We start from the raw sequence: 21,822 nt of genomic DNA, 5'->3' as shown, positions 1-21,822 counted from the left end.
GAAATTGCAATTTATGCCCTCTGACAGATGAATCCTTTAACCCACCCCTTTTCTGCTGGAGGAAGCAAATGGCTCATAAATTTGCCTGTCTCCACATATTGAGCCTCATATCTCTCATCATAGTAACTTAGAAGTTTTCCAAATGCGTTTTTGGGTTGTTTTGTTTGTTTGTTTGTTTGTTTGTTTGTTTTTGTTTTTTTTTGTTTGTTTGTTTGTTTTGTTTTGTTTTTTGTTTTTGTTTTTTTGTGGTTTTTTTGTTTTTTGTGGTTTTTTGGTTTTGTTTTTTGTGGTTTTTTGGGGGGTTTTTTTGTTTTTTTTTTGTTTTTTGGTTTTTTGTTTTTTGGGTTTTTTTGGGGGTTTTGGGGGGGTTTTGGGGGGGTTTTTGGGGGGTTTTTGGGGGGTTTTTGGGGGGTTTTTTGGGGTTTTTTTGGTTTTTTGTTTGTTTTGTTTTTTGTGTTTTTTTGTTTTGTTTTTTTTTTGTTGTTTTTTTTGTTGTTGTTGTTTTTTTGTTTTTTGTTTTTTTTAATCTAAAAATACCAGAGTAGGCTGCCTGGGAAACCTGCCATGTTTTTTTGCTCCTTGTGGCAGGAAAGGAGGGTGCCTTGCCATCAGTTATTGCTTACTGTGAGGCCCTCATTTGCTGTGCCTGGACAGCAAGTGGTGTGAAAGTGATTTAATAGAGTGGTAGGGAAGTATATATGTTAGAAGGTCTTCCTTCTAGCCCAAGGGAAGGTGGTTGTTAGTCTGGCAGACTCACCAGGGCTTGCATCACCTGTGGTCATGTAGTTGTGCACTGCTTGTGTTGGGGAGGAGGATGTGGCAATACCACAGATGGGAGCATAAGCACAGAGTAGGTGGGGGATTGCAAGAAAAAATAACCCCCAGGAGGAGAATAAAGTGCAATACAAAATAGGAGGAAAACAATGTGGATGCTTGGTGTGCTTGAGGAGTTGAAAAGAGTGACAGGATTAGGCCAGGAGGGCCAGTGCCTGTTTGGCTTTCTGCAAGGAGAGGCAAGATACTTTGTGATGCTAATCATCATTTCTTGGGAATCGCAAGGATCTTAGCCATAATGCTGACTGCTGTGTGTGTGTCAGTAAACTCTCATATGGTTTAAACCTTCATAGAGAAGACAGATAGATACATTTAGCAATTTGTGTAATACTGACCAGAATTCAGAAGTTGCACAATGCAACTAAGTATTTATTAGAAAAAAAATATATTTCAAAACCAGGGTTGCAAAATTGGGCATTTCCTAACTTTGAAATTCCAGAGTTTAGATAGCTTGTGCAAGTATTGTGTGTACAAAATGCACACTTGAATCCAGCTTTACCATGCTGACTGGGGAAGAAGACACTGACCTCTGGGTTTTTGATGTTGTGTTTTATTAGTTATATATATATTAAAAAAAAATTTGTACTGTTAAGGGTTGCTGAATTGACATTGTGAAAGACGAAGTTTTATGTTCATATGAACCTTTGTGCTTACTTTGCCTCTGTGTCCTGGAGGATCACAAGGATGGCGATCTTCTTCCCATTGTTGGTTTTTCAGCTTCTCCCATTGCAGGGCTAGCATTCTGCATTTTGTTAGAAGGTGTACTGGAACACTGTTTCTTTGATGCCCACTGACACAGGCAATGTGAGAGCCAGGTGTTTTTGGACCTTGGTAACAGTCAAGATGTGCCATCGCAATGCCCTGCTTTCATAATTTGTGCTAGTATTCCCTATTAGCACTTAGGCAGCTTGAATTTTTCTTTCTAACAGTTTTGATTTTCTGTCCTTTGAGAGAGCAGAAACTTGTCTCTTCCTGTTTCTCTGCCTGTACACTAAAACTGTGCATGTCAATGGGAATGTTCACAGCTCTGAACTTCCAGCTGTGCTCTGCCAAACTGACAGGAGCTCTGTTGATTGTTTCTTCTTCTATAGTTGCCCTGGTTTTGGTCACCATAAATACAACCATTATAGAAAACTTGCATGTGCAAGTAGTATACGTATTATTTTGCTCCAGTTCAGCATTATACATTGATTTAAAATAATCATCAGCAGACTGTGTAAATTAAAATTACTCATTTAAATTTACCTCAGAAAATTTCCAGCAGTTTTAGAGAACAGAAGGGTAGACCTGTAGTCACTTTAATTAGAGTTTAGTTATGTAACCAATCATTTCAAGTTTCTATCTGCTTTATTTCTTAAAGGTTCATATTTTCAAGCAAATTGTGGTTCATTTTTAGGAGTAGAACATAAAGCATTAGGAGACCTAACTTTTCAGAAGGCAACGCACTCAAATCTAATCAAAGCTGGTGAACAGCGATGGAACTGAGCTAATTTGGAAAATTAGGCCATTGTCTGGGCCTTTTTTGTTGTTTTTTTTTTTTTTTCCCTTCTACCCCTTGTGTTATATAAAACCAGGTTCATATTAGATTATGGATGACTTCCCAGTGGATGTCAGTGAAGGAGTTATTCCAGATAATTTTGAGCACGGGGCAGGGAGGAGTGTAATTAAATTGAACGCTAAATTAAAGGACAAGGTCTCGAGTGCATTTTCATCTCTATTTAAACTTACAGGAATGGGAACAAAGTGGATCTTGCACGATTGGGCACATAATGTTCACTGTAGTCTGTCTCACTCCCTTTTTTAGCATGCAAAATTTTACCTTAGATCAACAAATAATGTCCCACAAGTCAAACTTACTAATGTGGAAAAGGGCCTGTCTGTATACCTATATATAGGTATAAACCCATACAGTGGGAGTGAAATGACAGATTTCTGCTTTGTGCATCCAGAGAATTGCACACAGCAAAGCAGGCACTAACTAACCCAGCCAGACCTTTTGTCTTCTTCAGAAGGTAGTGTAATTTGTTTCGGATTTTGTTGTCATTTTGCATTTTCTGAGGTAGGTGAGCTAAGCTAGGAGTGTAACCATGGCTGTAGGGAGAGTCAGCATTTTCCTTTACAGGGGCATAGATTTGCTAATCCTGTTTTAAAGTCCAGAAAATTAGGAGAACTTCAGAAGTTTTCTCTGGAGACGTTTCTACTGCATGGTATTGTACATAAATAATTGCATATTGCTGGGACTAGTACTGAATAATGATATTCTGGCTGTCTCTCTTTAAAAAAAATCAAGAGTTAATGGGGAATTGATTATTATGTGGAGTCTTCAGTAAAAAAAGGTGGCATGAAAAAAATAAATTAGCACTATGTAGAAAGAATGGCTCAAGGATCTTTACTCAAACTACTGTTCTCCCCCTTGCATTTCCATTAAAATAACATTTCTAAACTGCCTTGAACTTAATCATTGAAATACTGTTCACTCTCTGTAAAGCTGTTTGCCTCAGAATACATTTGTGTGATACCTTGTAACTCTGAGTGGGCACTTTTTAACATGTTGGAGAGCAAAACATGGAATTGCTTATACATGATGATGAACAGGAAGGCTGCAAGACAGACAAACAAGCCTAGTAAGCTTAACTGTGAAAATATGATGCCTTAAAACCAGAAATGATTTATATGATCCATTACAAACAGTTGGATCTGATCCAAAGTGCTTACCAAAACTAAAAAAAACCCAAAAACCCAAAAAAACCCCAAAAATTATTTAAGTCACAGTTTCAGGAAGTTGTGGTTTTGTGAGGGTTTTTTCTTAGTAGACAAAAGATTGGTAGGAATAAAAGTTTTAATTTTTTTTTTAACCTTGCCTGTGATCATTTAGTAAAGCAGGTGTAAAAGCTTCTGATGTCTTTGTCCATCTTCTATTCAACCACGTTACTTCTGTGTTCATAGTGGATCTGCTGGCTGTACTGCCCAGTGGTTCCTTGCCTTTGCCTGCTTAAACCTGGGGCCTCTCCCTCCCAAAGAGGCTATCAGCATCACACTTGTCATTAGAGACGTTCTGGCTGCAGCTTCGCCTTAGTTTTTTTATTTCTGTCCTTCTCAATAAAGGATTGTGGCGTGTTTCTTAGGGTCACACTAGTGTCTCAGGCTATGGCACGGTGTAAATCTAGCACCTTCTGTGCGCTGCTGTAACGGAAAACGTACTTTTCTTACGCTCCCCTCCCGCTTGACTGTACAGCCCTCAATTTATCCATATGCAGTAATCTAGTTATTGATAAATGCACTTGCTTCTCCTGGTAAATACTTAAATGAGTCTTGACCTAGGAGTGGTTGTAGGAAGACGGGAGCAGTGGAGACTCATGGAAGATGGTGTAGAAAGCAGTGAATGGTTTTGTTGATTGCTGAGGACAGAGCCCTTTCTGGACCTGAAGAGTAATGCGTGGCTCAGAGACAGAGTGACTTTCATAGGACTATCTATCGTTTTAGTATTTAAGCGTTTTCTCCCTTTATTTTTGTATGCAGTGCTTTTGCTCTTTGTTTCTGTAGCTGTATTTCTTTCTACCCCTGCATGTCTTGAGTGCATTAGTAGCATGAAAAGACTTTGCTAAAAATGACACTTCTGTTTGTAAGATCCCAAGGATGGGAGGTGCAGCAGGTTTGTGTAACCGATGCTTAAGATTAATGCAGCACTTCTCATGTCCTTTGCTCTCTGAACTTAGTCATAGTGATTTTTGTTACCTTTCTCATTTATCAGAGCAGTGGTATTTTCTTCAACTCACTACTGAAAGTAAGAAAACATGTAAACTAGAGTCAAAGTTTGTGCATTAAATGTAAGTGACAATTCAGAATATTTATATGTGGCATTCTAGATTGAAATGATTGCTTTCAGTTATTGCCTATTTGTCATGTAATGTGCCGCTGGTTTTTAAGAATCATATTTTGACCAATTAATGTACTCTTTATCCAAATGAAGCTGTGCAGACAGCTGTAGAAGCATTGCAAGATCAGTGCATATGATATGCTATTTTTGGCAGTACTTGGTTTGCTTTCTTTTCTACTTCTTGCTCCCCTCCTCTCTACACAGCATCATTTATTTCTGCAACGAAACAGAAGAATGCGCTCAGTTGCACTTCTCAGCAGCTCTGCAGCCTGTGGAGAGTGTGGGCAGTCTCTGTATGCAGCATCCTGGAAAATGTGCATTGCCTTGAAGAAGTGATCTGCTGAAAAGCACGTACTTGTACAGTTGTTCCAGCCTGCCTTGTTGCACTGGTCTCAAGGTCTGAAATGCCTGGTCTCTAATACTCCCTGGGATTTGCATTTCTTCTGCTGAAGAAAAGCTAACTGCTGCAGTTATCCAAGGAGCCCTGAAGAGCAAGGACACTGAAGATGGCTCTGTGTGCTTTTTATGCAGTTTGGGGTTTGTTACTGAAAGTGACAGTAGCATTTGGCCCAGTACCAAGGATCACTTGGGAACACAGAGGTAAGAAGAGAAACTTAAGTAGTGTAATATGGGACACTGCCACAACCTCATGGTTTCTGTGGGATCTGAAACCCGTTGAGACTGTATATTCTTCCAGCCTACTTGCTGTAAGGTTGGTCAGGTGTTGCTGGCTTTGCTCAGCTTATGAAGTGCTTAAGACCAGAATATTCGAAAGTGACTCAGACAACTGGGTTAACTGATTTCAGATCCTTCAAGCAGTTCTGAAAACATAGCTTTGTTGGAATTTTGAATTTGGCTTTCTCAGGTGAAGGATCTTGCAGCTGAAGCTTGCTTCAAGAGAAGAACCCAATAGATGTATTTTGTTTTAAACAAATTATTTTTACTTTGAGTCTGAACATATTAGCAAAATGTACCTCTCCAGCTAATAATCTTTTGTATGCTTTTTCAGACTGAGATGTATTTTGACACTAAGCCATCCTGTGCACTAAATAAATCACCAGGTGAAGGAAAGATAAGCATTTGGCCCTCTTGTGACAGCACTATATGGTGTCTATGGTTGAAAAAATCTTTCCCAGAACACCACTTTCCCTGTATTTGAAGCTGCAGCAAATAATCACAATCTCCCAATATAATTAGCAGAAGTCAGCAAATGTGATGCAGAGAGGAGTAATAGGGAGCAAGGACTAAAGAGTAGTTATTTGCTGCTGTTTGTGAATATATACCCCCCCCCCCCCCCCCCCCCCCCCATACTCTACCCCCCCACCCCTGCCATGGGGCATGGATGCTTTGGGTTTTGCAAGGTTTTGTGTTTGGGTCCTCCTTTACTACTAGTTAGTTAGCAACAATTACTTACCAAGTGTGCTGTACCAAATCAAACAAGTATATGGGCAGTATGAAGAAGCAGCCTTAAATAAGGATGTTAAATACTGAGCAGTCATAGTGTAGGAAAAGACAGATGGAGATTAAGAATATAGTAACAATAAGCTGATTTGAGATGACTGTAGGAGGTGTTTTTCCTGTTCATTGGTATAGCAATTAGTGAGTTGCTGATGTAGCTTTTCGGAAAGAATGATCTACACATGGCTTGTAGTTCCTGCTTAGACTCCTTGATGCTCCTATCTTGTATAATAGTTAAAATATTATAGCAAGTTGCTGTTTAATGGTATTATGGTAATGCACTGCAGACCCACATCCAAAATACTCATAATAAATGGAATTTCTTTTCATTCCTGCTATTTCTCCCTGTCTCTGTCTGCTGAAGATTATTGCATTTAAATCTGGGAAGCCTACTTTGAACAGGAGGGGGAGTTTAGTTCAGTGGAGGAATGAACATGTGGAGTTGTATGAACTAGTTCATCCATTTGGGGAAAACTTTCCTGCCAAGTAAAAGATTTTAAAATGACGTTCTTGAGAATCTAGTTTAAAATTAATGTTTCCAGAGTATTATAGTTGAAAATGTGCAATTTCTAATGTTAGAACTGGGAGCAATAATACATTGTTTTCTGCCTGTATCTTAAAAAGCCATGCTTAATCTTGTGGTAGTCTTTCACACAAATATGGTCTCCCAAGCTTTCAGTCATTTTTCCATTATGGTTGTACATGCAGAAAAAATATTCTTGTATATTAGTCATTTTGTGTCATCTTTCTCCATGCCATTCTGTTCCAGTCTGCATGCTTCCTCATTCCACTGCTTTACCCCTGTGTCTCTCTCTTTCACTCATGTTCTTCCTTTTCATCTTGATTTTCCCTCATGTTATTTCTTTCTATCATGTGCTTTTCATCTCTGGTCCCCACTTCAAAATCGGCTTATTGACCCTCTGTAAATGGTTCTTTTTTAGCTTGTCTTCTTTCTGCTATGGTAATATGCTGAAGTGTCATTTTTTAAGGTGCAGGATTTTTTATGAGATTTGTTTGGGGCAGTTGCAAGGGATGTGGTGACTGAACTGATTTTCCATAGTAGGTGGGTATGTGGAAAGGAAAAGGTGAAAAAGGACCTGACAGTGGATGTGTAAAATGGAAGGTTAGAAAAAAGGGGAATAACAGGTAGGAAAAAAGGAAGGAAGATGTGAGTTATGGGGATCACTACAAGAGGAGTTATTTAGGCATTGGAAATTGGACAAGAGCAGGGACCAGCGATTTTGATATTAATGATGGGAGCTGCTGTTTCTGCTGAACCAAGCTTCTGAGGGGTCTCTCATCTGTTACATGGGTTGTCCAAACTAACCTTTGTTGGTTTCAAGGTACACAACAGCTGTTAGACAACCTAGAAAAATGACCCATAAACTTGACCCTAAGTGATTGTGTTTCTTCATGTGGTGCTATTTTTCTCTCATTTCAACAGAGGTCCAGCTAATACATTTTCATGAATCCGAAGTGTCAAACTATTCAACCTTCCTGTTAAGTGAAGACAAAGATGTTCTATATGTAGGAGCCAGAGAAGTGATCTTTGCATTAAACGCAGTGAATATTGCTGAAAAACAGCACGAGGTATGCATTTTAATACATGATCCTCCATGTAAAAATCATATTCCAAAGTTGCCTTCATTTCCTGATATCAGTAGCATGGCACTTTAGGTGGTAGGTACCTAAAAGAGAAAATACTTTGTGTGGGCTGCTCCTGTGTTATTTCTGGAAGATACTATAGAGTAAAACATGCCATCAGATGAGAGGAAGAAAGGAGAAGTTGGGTATAAACAAGTAGTTAGAGGTCTGCTTAGGTATTTTCTTCTTGGGGACAGGATGCTGGACTGGAGGGACTTTGGGTATCATCTGTAATGGTGGTTCTTAAACATTTTTATTATCAGTAGTGGGCCATCTCCTGTTAATCTGAATGGGAAGGAAAGTTGGAGCTTGCTCAGGAGTGGCAGGCTGGAGACATGCTTCAAACAAAATGAAGGCCCTGTGCTTTTGGTTTCAGCTTCTGTTTTGTGTCTCTAGGTGTGTCTGCACAGCAAGCAGTGGTGCAGACAGGTCTGATCCAGCTTGCTCAAAGAAGTATTATGGATATGCTGACGCTGGTTTCTCAAAGTAGATTAGCCCATACAGAAGTCTCCTAACACTGTATTGCTTCCAGTTCTTCCTGGGCTCCTGCTTCTCATCCCTTCAGCAGTGCAGGCTGACACTTAGAGATGCAGCAGAGAGTCCCACCCAGGATGTTTTGGAAGATGTTTATATGATTTTTAATCTGAGCAAAATGTTCACGGGGGGTGGTGGGCAATTTCACCAGCATACAAAACTTGTTTTATGAGTGCATGCAACTGTCAAAGTTGTACTTCTCTGTATAGTGTAAATTGGTCCAATAAGTTTTCTTTGACACCCCCCACCCCCCCAAAATGTTTTTCATTCAAGTGTGAATGGAATTGAGAAGTACTTAAAATTGAGAAGTACTCTACAGTTGCATTTCCCTAATGCATATGGTAATGGAACTTCATTAAGCAATTTGAGGGGAAACATCATGATGAACCCAAAAGATAATAGCAGTGGTTTAGCCCTGCTTTAAGGCACGTGCATTTGGAAGTGTCGCCTCCCCAGGAAAGAATGGCTTTTGAACCTTTGAAAGCTGCTAGCAAAATGGCTTGCATTTACTGCAAGTAGTCTTACGATTGCCTTTTTTGTATTTTGCTGCAAGATTTTCAGACCTTGCATTGAATTAAAGTGCTTTGTGCCTTTTTTTGGCTTGTTTTTTCACTTAGTTGCACTGGAAGGTCACAGAAGATAAAAGGACTAAATGTGCAGTCAAGGGCAAATCAGAACAGGTATGTACTTCTGTTGAACTTTGAGAAAGATGTTATATGTTTCACTTCAAGAGGAGTGATGTTAAAAGAAGAAAGGCTCCAACTGTTTGAAATTAAAATTCCAAATAATCACATAAATTCTTTAATTAACTTGAGCTCTAGAAACTGCAGCATGCTTAGTCGTCTTTTTTTTTTTTTTAAATTCTTGGTTCATTTCTTGCTGGTGAATATTATTTGAATGTTTGAAAATCTGAACACACCCTGATGTGTGCTTGATGTTACAAGTTTTTCCATTAAAATGATAGATCAGTATTACTGGCACTGAGGTAATTGGTAACAACTGTTGTGTTCTGTTATTGCAATAGTTCCTCCCCAGCATTTGATTTTAGAAAATGACTGATAATTTTGTTTGCTTTGCTTTAGGGCATACGGTTTATTTACTAGTCTAGGGCTGTTGCACCAGTGTATTTTTCACTAACTACAGACACCCTTATTGTGGTGCTCAGCAGATGTGCCCCTTGTGGCAGCACCTTGCTGGTGTGACTGCTCAGACAGCTCCCCGGCACCTGAGCAGCCTGATCTCCTGCCGGCTCGGCAGTGCAGGCAGCTCAGCCCCTGGGGATCCCTCGGTGTTTCTGGGAACCGCAGACTCCTCGTGACTGCCAGCATGCAGGCTGGCTTGCTTATTTTGCCTTTCTGTGGAGATTGTTTACTTGAGGTGGTTGTATGTGGACGTACCTTTCCCCTTGTGTAGTGCCACTTCATTTAGTGATACGGTAAAGTGAGGGTTTGCTGGGGAAGACTAATGGTCAGGCTTGCAGCACAGGTTTGAAAGTTGAAGTCTGCAAGCCCTGTGAATACAAAAAGCAGTCCTGCTGTATGCTTGTAGGGATTTGACATTGGCATCCCTGAACCAGCAGTCTGTTTGATTCACACTATTATAAAACCCCATAAGTGGCATCCAGGGCTGATAGACATCCTGGATTCATGGGGTTCCTTGAGGTGGGAGTGGGTGCTCTCTGCCTTGGCTTGATTTACTGCCTTTCCTTCTACTGACAACCATCAGTATATTATCCTAAGAAGAGGTGTGGTGGGTATTTTTAGGGCCATTTCCTCCTTGTCTGCTTTGTCAGGATGCACTCAGAGAGTGTTACTTGTGTTCTTCAGGTTCAGTTGTGGTTACTGGCAATAATATTCACACATAGCCACAATGAATACGAGAGATGTGAATTTCTTGCATGTGTACAGTTTAGTGGACAGTGTGTCCATCTCCACCAGTCCTTTGCAGAGATTATTGGTGTTAGTTAGAAGGGATGTTAGACCCCATAAATAGGTACTTTGCTAGAGCTCCAAACTTCTCTTCCTTTTTTTTTTTTCCCCTGCCCTCAGTTTAGCAAGTCACACTTACTGCCAGCCATGCTTTTTCCTCACTCTACTCATAACCTTTTACTAGCCTCATTTATGTTGTAGCTGTGATGTTTTGCGTAGTGCAACAGTTCCGAAAGGGTCAAGGTATTAAGCCACTACTGCTATTTCTTACACTAAAGTGGGCAGTCCTCTACCCCACCCATCACCACTATGCTGTTTAGTGCCAGCAAAAAGCATTTATGCAGCTGTTCAAGGACCTCATCTGGCAGAAAACTGGTTTTGCTCCCACCCCCAGTTTTTTGCCATACTGAACTCACCATGCAGCCGCAGAAATAAGTGGTTTGGCTCATAAGAAGGAAGAGTAAGTACAGTGCTTATACTTGCTTAAGTGGTTTATGGAACTACAGTACAGTGGTGGTATCTGGCTGTGTGCCAGCAAGAATTAAGGGGTGTTGTTGATACTGTTTTTTTTTCTCTTAAGTGGGTGTTTAGAGTTGTTTTTCTTGCTTATTATTCTGAAACTTTATGGTATCCTTTATTCAAGGCTTTGCTCAAACTCCTTGTTCTATTTCAGAGTGAAAGGAATTAAGAGGTTTCCTCGGATGAAAGAGAAATTGATATCAAGGACTGAAAAAAAAAAAGGACAGATATAAGTGACAAAGCTATGTAGCTAATTTAATGGTATTAGAGGTTTCTCTCTTAAGAAACTACCTTGACCATCACTTACTGTTTTTGATCTAGGCTTACAAGGAATGATAAAGTCTGAAACTTACTCCATGTTTAACTAGCTGTTCTGATGGATTGGATGTGGCTTTGGAGCTTGTGCTTTCATGAAATAACTTGAGATGCACCCTGCTGAGTGTAGGTACTTGGTTATGCTACCCTGATAGGTATGCTGAGGCAGCTGTGCACTACTGGCTGTAGGAAGCCAGATGCTGCAGGACTAGAGCTCCTGGAGGTTGTGGAGAGGTGGTATTCTAGTGGTGACTGTAACACCCAGCCTTACTGGTGTGGCATAAGTAGTGGCAACAGATGAGCTGACAGCACAACTTTAACTGTTTATTTATATTGGAATGTGGAAGCTGTGGTTTATCAGACTGGTCCTTTTCTCATCCTCTATTACAGACAGAGTGTCGTAATTATGTGCGTGTCTTGCAACAGCTGAACGATACTTTCCTCTATGTGTGTGGAACTAATGCGTTTCAGCCGACATGTGATTACCTGGTAAGAATGTACATATGTTTTGACCCAATAACAACTGTAACTTAAAAGCAGCTCACGTAAACGATGAGTTAATCTCCATTCCCAAAGACTGTTGCAATTTCAGTACAAGTCCTCTATTTATTACGCTGTCCCACAGTAAGGATAGAGTATGGAAATAAACTGTACTGTTCCTTTTTGAAAGCGCTTGCTGAATTACTGATTCATCTTGTTTAACTGCGGATTTACTTTTTCTTAGCTTTCATAATTCTTTGTGTATTAGCGTGTATGTGTGTTAGCATAAAAATGATTTCTAAAACTGAAATTGCACTCTTTGCAACTTCCATCCATTACCAAATCTCCCTGAAATTTCTCAGATTCCTGTCTCTGCTTGTCTTGTCTCCTGGCTATGCCACAGCTTCATAGTGCTGAACACTTCAGAGTGAAGTCTTGGCGCAAAATCAAAACTTGTTTCTGACTCTTGTATCGTTCTCCTTATTGTGGCTCTTAACAGCACAGAAATTGAGAAATCTTGTAATTGTTTCTTCTTTTTTGAGTCCTGTGTCTGCAAGTCTGCTTGCCATCATCTCTGGAACATTGACAGAAGTCATTGCCCTTAGCCTCCAATGTCATTACACAGTATAACTGATCACTTCTCCAGTACTGTGGCTACAGTTCTCCATCGTCTTCCTGATCCTCATTCCCTTGGTTTTTAAGGGATTTATAAAGTAGCAGCCAAAGTACTCTGTTTCTTTTTAAAATTTAGTTGGATTATGCCCCATCTCATGAATTTAACATAATCTCAAAAACTGCTAAATCCAGTTCAGAAAGCTTTCCTAATTTCTAAAACTCTCCATTTTTTGCGCAGGCTAATTCAGTAATTGCCAGCTCTTTCCATATATCAGTTAACTTCTCTGCCTTTCCTGCTGTCTGGCTTTTTTGGGTGCTCTTTCTTGAGGTCTGTCTGGATTAACTTTGTCTTCTGTTCTTTTCTGCTCCCGCCCTCACAAATCATAGGATCACATTTCCTCTCTTGTCTGCTGGATTCTTAAGGTTTTCTGAAAATGTATATGCCTTTTATAATCTCATAAAAAATGCTTCTGATGCTGGAAGTTGATGATATAGTCCACTATTTATTGTTACTTTTCCAGTTACCTTTGCACGAGTCAAGTGGCTGAAAGAAGTGCTAACAGTTGTTCTTGTGGTTTTCAACTTAATTTTTTTCAGAATTTAATTTCATTTGAACTTGGAGGTAAAAATGAAGATGGTAAGGGCAGATGTCCATTTGATCCTGCACAAAGCTACACATCTGTTATGGTTGGTAAGTTCAGACTTTGCATACCTCATTGTTACGTATAAAAATGTTTGATCTTTTCCACTGTCATTCTCCAGTCTCTCAATATCAAAATAGCAGATTGCATCCATATTTTTACATCTTTACTGTGTATCTAGACAGACATTAAAATACTTATGTTAACGTATTTTTTAAAAGGAGAACTTAAAACTCTAGGTTGTTTCAGAAGCAACTTTTAAAATACTATTTTAATACTATATTTGCAGGTGTTTAACATACTTAGTCCAGGTAGTCTAAATGTGCTTTGACTGCCTTTGTAGTATCAGTTACTGTAATTTCAGTAAGTTTAACAAGTAGAATTTTTTAGCTGTCCTGAAGACGTATCTGTGAGACAGAATAAGGAAGTAAGATATTTATTGCGAGTATATTACTGCATGGTTAGACACCACTGAATCTTGATTTGGTGAAACCAGAATTCATGGCTGTACCCTGGTGTGGCAAATTCATAAAAGAGAAGCTCAAAGTAACACGAAATAGGAAATGAGCAAAAAAAAGAACACACTCGCTGCATTGTTGCCTAAATTTGTAAAAGTTGAGTTTGAATACTGGTGGCATAGAGAGTAAAATAATTACTTCCAAAATTTCTGTGGCATTTCTTAAGTAAATTTGCATGTTTGTACATAAACTGTAGGTTTACACGTAAGTACCACAAAACCAGTGCTGACTTTTGCCAGTTGCTTGTGTTAGAGCGATAATAAACCCAGCTGTTGAAGTGTTAGCCTTGAGAATGGTCAGCAGAATTGTAAACATAGAATACATGTCTGGGGCAATTTAGAGGAAATCCTTGTTTATCTTTTCTTGTGGGAAGTTTAAGTTTACATAGTCTCCCAAAATACTTATCTACCCTTTTTGGTATCAGTGCATAAGAAAGTCTAAAATACTTGGTTTTGTGTTAAAGATGAGGAGCTTTATTCTGGGACGTCTTACAATTTCTTGGGAAGTGAACCTATCATTTCACGGCACTCTCATCAGAGCCCTCTGAGAACAGAGTATGCAATACCTTGGCTTAATGGTAAGTGGGCATGAGAACTGGCCCAACCAAATTGTTTTTCCTTCTTCAATGTCACACTTAGAGAGTTTAAGTGTGTTACCTGGGGTAAGGAGCAATCGTCTAATATCTCAGAGAATGGCTTTTGTTATACTGGCACACACTGACATGTGAGTGTGTGCCCTCACGTGTGTCATCAAGAGATTTTATTTTGAAATTTTAGTATTTTTATCAGCATTAACAATGAAAACAGCTTCAAGACATACAAGCTTCAACTTGACATTGAAGTACTACATTTTATTTTGTATCTACTTGTTCATCCTTGCAATAATGCAGCAAAGTTGTGATATAGTAAGGAAGAGAATGGTTTTGGTCTGTAATGAGTTTTCAAATTGAGCTGGTCATGGTTCCTGATGATTTCAGTTCCTGAATTCCAAAATCCACCAAGTTTTGTGAATGCTCAGAGGCTTGTGGCTTTCTGCCAGAAAGGACCAAAATCATGAAGTTAGCAAATTCCGAAAGATGCATTATGTCCAAAGAGTACAGGATACTGAGTTTTGTAATACGTGTTGTAACAATACTGTCATTTTTAGTGTTTCAGCTAATAGATGAAATGGAGGAGAGGCAGGCAAGGGTGGGTACCTTTCCAGGCCCATTAGAAAACCATGCTTGAGTGTGGACTGAAGAACGTTGAAATAATGGGGTATCAGACCATAGAGATCTCTCAGATATCTTAGTGCTTTCACATAGGGTTTATGGTTTTGATTTTTTTTTTTTTTTTTTAAAATGCTGTTCATATTATGAACAGCAAACTGTAGGCAGGTCAGTGACTGGAGAGCAGGTAAATGCAGTGTGAGGTTTGGGTGAAAGAGGACTCCTAGAGGGTCTTTGAGGAAATCAAGTTAGTAGTCTCACATATGATACACAATTCTTCTCTTTGTGTCTTAGAGCCCAGTTTTGTTTTTGCTGATGTGATAAGAGCAGATCAAAACAGCACAGATGGAGAAGATGACAAGATATACTTCTTTTTCACTGAAGTGTCTGTGGAGTATGAATTCGTTGGAAAACTGATGATTCCAAGAATAGCTAGAGTGTGCAAGGTGGGCCGTAGTTCAATTTACTTTTACTAATTCAACTAGAATTTTGTTCTAATTCAACTAAAAAGCATTTATTATTGTGGACTTATTGCCAGTTAAATGGAAGTGGTCAAACTTAGTGAATCTTAGTGAATCAGCAGTTTCAGTCAATTCTTCAGAATTCAGAAAGCCTAATTGTTGCTTTGGGAACAAATACTTAATTTAGTTTTGCACAACAGTGAAATTTCAGTACATCTGAGGGTTCTGCCCACCCCTGGGGGGAAAAAACCAACCATCACAAAACCCAGCAACAGAAAAAGCCTCTCCCCGGCTTTCCCTTTTATTTTTTTTAAACAACTTTTAAGTTTTTGAGTACAGCTCCCTGGGAAGAACTGACTTTGGTTGGAGCTGAGTGGATGGGATGTTTGTCAAGTTACTTTCAAGTAGCTGTATACAAACAAAGCTGTAGCTGTGTCCACAGCAGAATAGCTCTTGACTGCAGTGTAGCAGATGGGACTTCCATGAAGCTGTTAGTGCGGCCAGAGCCTCAAGGAAAATGGTCACCAGCAGCCTAATTCTGTCACACTTGCTGTGTTTAAACCTCGTAGGCTGGTTCACATACATATGCGGGAGTATTGGTTAAAAACCTTGCTAATGAAAGAGGCTTTTTCCAATAGAAAACGCTGATTTAACAAAAACTTTTTGAAGTGGAATGTATCAATTTCCTCAGGATTTTTTTTCCAACAGGAAATTTCTCTAGCCGTTTCATTTTGATAAGGTTGAAATGTTTTATTTTTACTTTACTGTTTTATATTTAAACATGGAAGTCAAAACATCAATAACAAGTTAGTGCCCTTGAGATTTCCATTAAACAAGCAGCTGGAGGCAGGTTTACATGGGGCTTATTATTATGGCCCTCTGCCCACTGACAGCTCGTGTGTGCTTTAAAAGGGGAGTATTGCAGAAATGAGAGTTTTATTGCTACTGGCTGTTTGAAATAGGAATCAATGGCAGGTTGCAAATCTATAAGCATTTATACTTAATTGTTTTTATAAATTGTGCAGATTTCTTTAATACTTTGCATAACAGCATTGGATAATGAATGGGAAATACTAATAATGTTCAAATATGCCCTGCTTTTTGAAGAGAAGTAACACAGCTACAGCTTGAGTATCAAATATTTTGAAACATTTCTAGTCAATGTATCTTTACTTCTTTAAGCCTTGGTACTGCAAATCCTTAATAAAGGTGGTAACTGTTTGCAGTATAAAGCCATTGCTGCATTTCTTCTAATGAAATTATTAATGTCAGGCAACTTTACGTGCATATTGGAACATTAGAATTTAAATCACAGTTTAGATGTCACAGAACAAATTCAGTGTTGCTTATTTCTCTTAAGGGACAGTATAATAGTTCCATTTACGTGTTCTAATAAGCGTTTTTTTTCATAAGGGCACACTGCTCAATTTTTCAAGTGTTGCTGAAATACGATTCTTTTGTAAGTATCGTATCTTGCCTTACCTCTCTGTTGATAGAAACCATTCTGCATTTTTTTGTTGTTGTTGAATCAACTGATTTCCCTGCGGCTTCCTTACTTTTCTGTTTGTGAATGTGTTAACACTTATTGATGTTGCTATAGGTGAAATGTTAGAAAATAACAGGGCTCAGTAATTTCATGCTGTATAGCATGGTTCTTAAATGCAAAAATGCCGCTAATTCTCCTCACAAACATGTTTTTATTTTTTAATATCAAGAGGGACCAAGGAGGATTAAGGACCTTGCAGAAAAAATGGACTTCCTTTCTCAAGGCCAGATTGATTTGTACCATCCCTGATAAGAATTTAATTTTCAATATCATCAATGATGTTTTTATTCTCAAGTCTCCAACTTTGAAGGAACCAGTGATATATGGAGTCTTCACTCCGCAGCTGTAAGTGTTGTAGAGCCTTTTCCTAGCGAAGTACTTTTAATCTCAGTTGGTTACCACAAAAAGTAATAATTACTCCTACTTTTTTTTTTTTTGTCTTTCATCCTAAACTTTTAGGAATAATGTGGGGCTGTCAGCAGTGTGTGCATACAATCTATCTACTGTAGAAGAGGTTTTCTCAAAAGGAAAATATATGCAGAGTGCTACAGTAGAACAGTCTCATACAAAGTGGGTACGATACAATGGGGAAATTCCTAATCCTCGACCTGGTGCGGTAAGTTTCTGTAATCTTGAAGCTAATGATTAGTCTCTTTTTTTAATGCTCAGGAGCAAAGAAAATAGAAAATATTAGGTAATCTACTAAAGCTTAATTTTAATTCGGCCTGATGTGGATACTTTTTGTTGTAAAGACTTTGTAGAAAAACACTCAAGTGATTTATTCTGAACTTTGTAGCTGGGAATCAAAGTAGGGTTTTTAAATTTATAATTGAGTTATTTGCTGGTTTTGTATTTTCATCATTTTGTCCTAATTTTCTAGTGGTGAAAAAGATAGCAGTATACACTAGGCAACATCAAGTACTTTTTAATTCAGATGAGCAGAAGTATAGCAATTGTTGCATTGTCTGTGTAGGTTCAGCAAGTTTGTCCAATGCAGTGTCTTGCTCTGCAAACTAAAATGTTCTTAGCGCTGGGTGTCTTTCACACTTTTCTTACTTTCTCATGTTCCTTGCGGTCATCTTGTTGCTATTGCTGAATGAGGGGATAGTTAAAAGCAGTTAAGAAGCATGAGACTCCAGAAAGAATATTTTCCTAAAATGCATTTTGGGCCTAAACAAAAATGTAGTCTGAAGCTCGGTGATTAGTACATCACAGAAGCCAAAGTGCTGTGAGACCTGAGGACCTTCCTCAGTAGAATGAGTGTAATGTAAAGGTGTGCTTAGTGGCCAAAATAATGCGGAGAAGAAAATGCATATACCTGCTGTTAATTGTCTCTATTTTGTCCAAGTAAATGATGTAATTTGATTGTCTCTTTTTTGGTTTGTTTCTTCCCCCTCCCTCACCACTGCTGCTAGTGTATAAACAATGAAGCCAGAGCGTCAAACTACATGAGCTCTCTGAATTTACCAGACAAAACATTGCAGTTTGTTAAAGATCATCCTCTAATGGATGACTCAGTGACCCCGATGGGAGACAGACCTCGACTAGTAAAACGAGATGTGAAGTATACCCAGATTGTAGTAGACAGAGTCAGAGCACTCAATGGCACCATATATGATGTTATGTTCATCAGTACAGGTGAGTTCTGCAAAACACTTTTTTTGATGATGCACTGATTCTTTAGGCTGAAGTAAGTTCTAAGAGAAACTCTTGAGATTGCCATATTTACAGTGCTTTTACACCAGCTGGTGTTTTCATTAACAAGTAAGGGGCCATGGTGAGTAAGTGGAGAATCTTGTGTGCTTTGCCAAAGCATTGTAGGAAAAGAACTGCAGAACTGCAATGAGTGCAGCAAAAGCACGTGTAAGGTAGGACCTAACTGGTCATTCTTTGTCCCTAAATTGCTCACAATTTCTTACAATGGCAGATTTAATGCTTGGCATTGGCACAGAGTTGTGTGAAGTCTTCAGCTGAACAGCAAGCAGATTACTGAGACAACTTACAGCAATAGTGCCATTCCGTGCCCCCCCTCCCCCTTTTATTTTAACAATCTTACTTAAATACATTGTTTTGTTGTTTCAGATCGAGGAGCCCTGCACAAAGCTATCAGCTATGAAAATGGAATGCATATTATTGAAGAAACACAGCTTTTTCCAAACTTTGAGCCAGTCCAAACTCTCTTGCTTTCATCCAAAAAAGTAAGTGCTATAAGCATCACGCTCATTTTGCTCTTCCACAAAACTTTTTAGTACTACCTTGTAACCTGGTTGTGATGGAAGATGACCATCACTGTACGCAGAGCAAAAAGCTGCATCTGTAACTCCTTGCTCTGCAGCAGTATCGCATATTGCCTGCTGCATTTCAGTGTGTTTGGTAGGTGACAAGCTTCTGAAGGTCTGTAGATACGGGGAAAGTGGTGGGGTGGGGGCACAGGTGTGCAGGTCTTCACTTGGCTTCCATGTGTAGAGACTGGGTAATGTGTTTCAAGGTACCGGTTTTCAGGTCAGCAGTAATGTAAAATTCTGACCCCTTGTGGCCGTTGCTAATGCGTGAGGAAAAATCCTCGAGGCTCTAGCAGAGGAGTGGTACATCTTTCTGAGGAAATAAACCTGAGAGAACAGTCCTGCCTAGCAGAGAGACTGATAATTGTGTAACTAATTGGTTTCTGCTGTCCCACATCCCACAGGTTCCTGCATACTAAATGTATTGTGAGAGCCATCACGTTGGTGTGGCTGGGGGTGCGGACCTCTGGTGAGGTCCTGTCTGCCCAGCAGGGCACCAGCTGCAACTCCAGCTAGGGGACACAAGTCTTGCCGTGGGCTCCAAACCCAGTGGTTGTTCTGTGCTATTATCAGTCATTTGGTTTTAATCTTGGAGTGGTTTTGTGACAGTGGGAGGATAATCACTGTGTGTACTTTGTACACAAGTTAGGCTTCTGGCCCTAGTTATCTGCAAATTTGTGAATATCTATGAAATTATTACCTTAAGCAGTGGCTTGTAGCATCAGACCCCTCAACTGGCAAAATTTTTGGGTTTCTTAAGGAAAGAATAATTCTTTTGAAGTGTCCGGTACTAATACTAGCATTTAGTAGCTACCTCGTGATTGATAAATGCTCTGCAGCTAGGGATTTAGGAATACTGCCAAGATATCTTACAAACATCTTTTATTTTTGTGTGATATTTAATAAAACTTTGCATGCCAGCATGATCAGCTCAGTCAAAGAGAACTTTATGCCATAATTCTTTCAAGCTCCTCTTGCACACTTATTTGTCATTTCACGCTTGTAATAGAAAGAAGTCTTGAGGACAGAGTATAGTTTTGATAGGCAAATGAATTCAGTGATTAAAACTTTGGTGCTCATAGATTTCAGTAAATAAGTTTGTATTATTTTTGTATGATGCATCACACTGGCAACTTTAAATATGTGTATACATATGTGTGTGTGTATATATGTGTATATATATATCTAAAAAAATAAAAAAATGTTTGTTGGTTTCTTCTGCTCTATCTGCAAAGCCTCAAATGCCTTGCTTTGACAGGAGGTTTCAGCATTTGCCCTGTGATAGAAGATAATGATAGATAACTATTCTAATAAATATGCTAATGCCCATTCTTCTAATTGTGGGTAAATTTTGGGATCATTCATACACTGGCTTAATTCTGATTCCCCCATTTTTGGGGAGTGGAAGGGAAGGGATAGGTGTTACAGCCTGATACCAAAGACACATGATCTTGCAGTTTCAGCACACTCTTGGTAGCCAAGGTTAGTGTAGAAATGATGGCACTGAATTCATTCTGAATCCAGGTGACACGTTCTCAGTTCAAGAATATCCGGAAAGGGTGCAGTGTGAGACATGGCATAGGGGCTGCACAGGAAATATGCTGTCTTTTCACAGAGAAACTTCTCTCAAAGTTTAGGATTGAAACAAAACGCTGCTTCCTGCATGGCACCGTGGAGAGTAACATCTTAAATCTTCTGCAAGGGAAAATTTCCATCTTGCTAGAATAGTTTTCAACACATAAAACTAACACCCAAAACCGAAGCAGTGCTGCCCAGTACATTCCCATAAAAGCAGTGGCCCTTTTCAGCAGCGAGGAGTTAGAGGTTGGGTCAGGTGTCAGAGTCATGAAAGCTGTATAGTTGCGGTACCACCCAAGCAGGGATTACTTCTGCTCCCCAGCATGAAAACGCAGGTTTCTACCTCCTTGGACATCACAGTAGCAGTCACAGTCAGTAGCTACTGAAGTCCTTCATAGAGCTGGTATTGTGATATGTGTAGTGGCATCCCGTAGTAATGGATTAACCACAAGAGGGTAATAGTTGTTAAGCCTGATGGTGGGCTTGAGATCTCTCTGGAGTCAGAGTCCTTTCTGTACGCTTTGTTGCAGTATCCCTCAGGCCCTTCCCATATATTCCACCTTGTTTGGAGGGTGGTGGGCAGAGTCAGATGAGCCTACAGTAGATCTTCATAACTCCTGCTTGACTGAAAGATATGTCGGGATCTTTTAAGATGGTCTGCTGATGAGTCCTCTGAACTCATGGATATACCAGCTGGGAACCACGCTGAGACGCTACAGCCCATGTGCAGTGTTGCACTGTTGGCTTGGATGTTAGCTAGTAGAGCACTAGAGAGGTGAGCAGTGCTCAGTGCATTGGGGGAGCTTTCTGGCAGAGTGGGAAGCTTTTCCTAGAAAGTTGTATGTCTCCAACACTGCAGACTTCCTTCTGTGGGCACTGCAACGTAGTCCAACACTAACCTAAGTTAAATTCCAGCATGAAAGACTGCATTTGAATGTATGTTGCTGAAGTTTGTTTCTAAGTCTTATCTTCCAGCAGTGCAAGCAGATTCTTTTTTGATGCAGTTTTGTCTTTCAACTTCCAGTATCAAGAGTTTTCTTGAAAGCTGTCTGCCTGCTTCATATATGAGATGGATCCAACTGATTTGTGGTTGGTCTGCAGCTTCCTCTAGAGACTGCTGTTAGTCAGAATGCATTGTTCGTTAGCTTAATTTTAAGACAGACTTCCTCATGATCATTGCATTAAAGAGACTAACCTGTTCCGAGTTCTCATGGCAAAACCTCCTTACAACTTCAGTGAAAGAGTGCCAGGGAGCCCCAAAACCTAAATTCAGCCCCAAGATGTCCTGTTAGTTGTTTTCTTGAGGCTGTTGCTGATGTCAAGACCAAAAGTCTGCACCACAACCATGAGGTTTTTGAAGAAATGTCTACTAGAAATCTTTCTTG

At 39.5% G+C, this 21,822-nt stretch overlaps 1 protein-coding gene across 11 annotated transcripts in view; it reads left to right on the top strand.

The window, feature by feature from the left end:
- SEMA4D (semaphorin 4D) overlaps window positions 1-21,822 on the top strand; it is a 99,688-nt gene that overhangs the window by 57,937 nt on the left and 19,929 nt on the right. For all 11 annotated transcript variants that reach the window (XM_069775853.1, XM_069775852.1, XM_069775849.1 and 8 more), the window contains 11 exons: window positions 4,916-5,311; window positions 7,614-7,759; window positions 8,965-9,027; window positions 11,500-11,598; window positions 12,802-12,895; window positions 13,827-13,940; window positions 14,865-15,016; window positions 16,747-16,922; window positions 17,037-17,193; window positions 17,993-18,215; window positions 18,660-18,775. In XM_069775853.1, coding sequence (XP_069631954.1) covers window positions 5,218-5,311; window positions 7,614-7,759; window positions 8,965-9,027; window positions 11,500-11,598; window positions 12,802-12,895; window positions 13,827-13,940; window positions 14,865-15,016; window positions 16,747-16,922; window positions 17,037-17,193; window positions 17,993-18,215; window positions 18,660-18,775 — 1,434 coding nt within the window. In that variant the 5' untranslated portion in view covers window positions 4,916-5,217. The remainder of the gene's footprint in view (window positions 1-4,915; window positions 5,312-7,613; window positions 7,760-8,964; window positions 9,028-11,499; window positions 11,599-12,801; window positions 12,896-13,826; window positions 13,941-14,864; window positions 15,017-16,746; window positions 16,923-17,036; window positions 17,194-17,992; window positions 18,216-18,659; window positions 18,776-21,822) is intronic.

This window comes from Haliaeetus albicilla, chromosome Z, assembly GCF_947461875.1.
Source record: "Haliaeetus albicilla chromosome Z, bHalAlb1.1, whole genome shotgun sequence".
In the NCBI taxonomy this organism is placed as follows: Eukaryota; Metazoa; Chordata; class Aves; order Accipitriformes; family Accipitridae; genus Haliaeetus; species Haliaeetus albicilla.
This window is presented reverse-complemented; position numbering and strand designations above follow the sequence as displayed.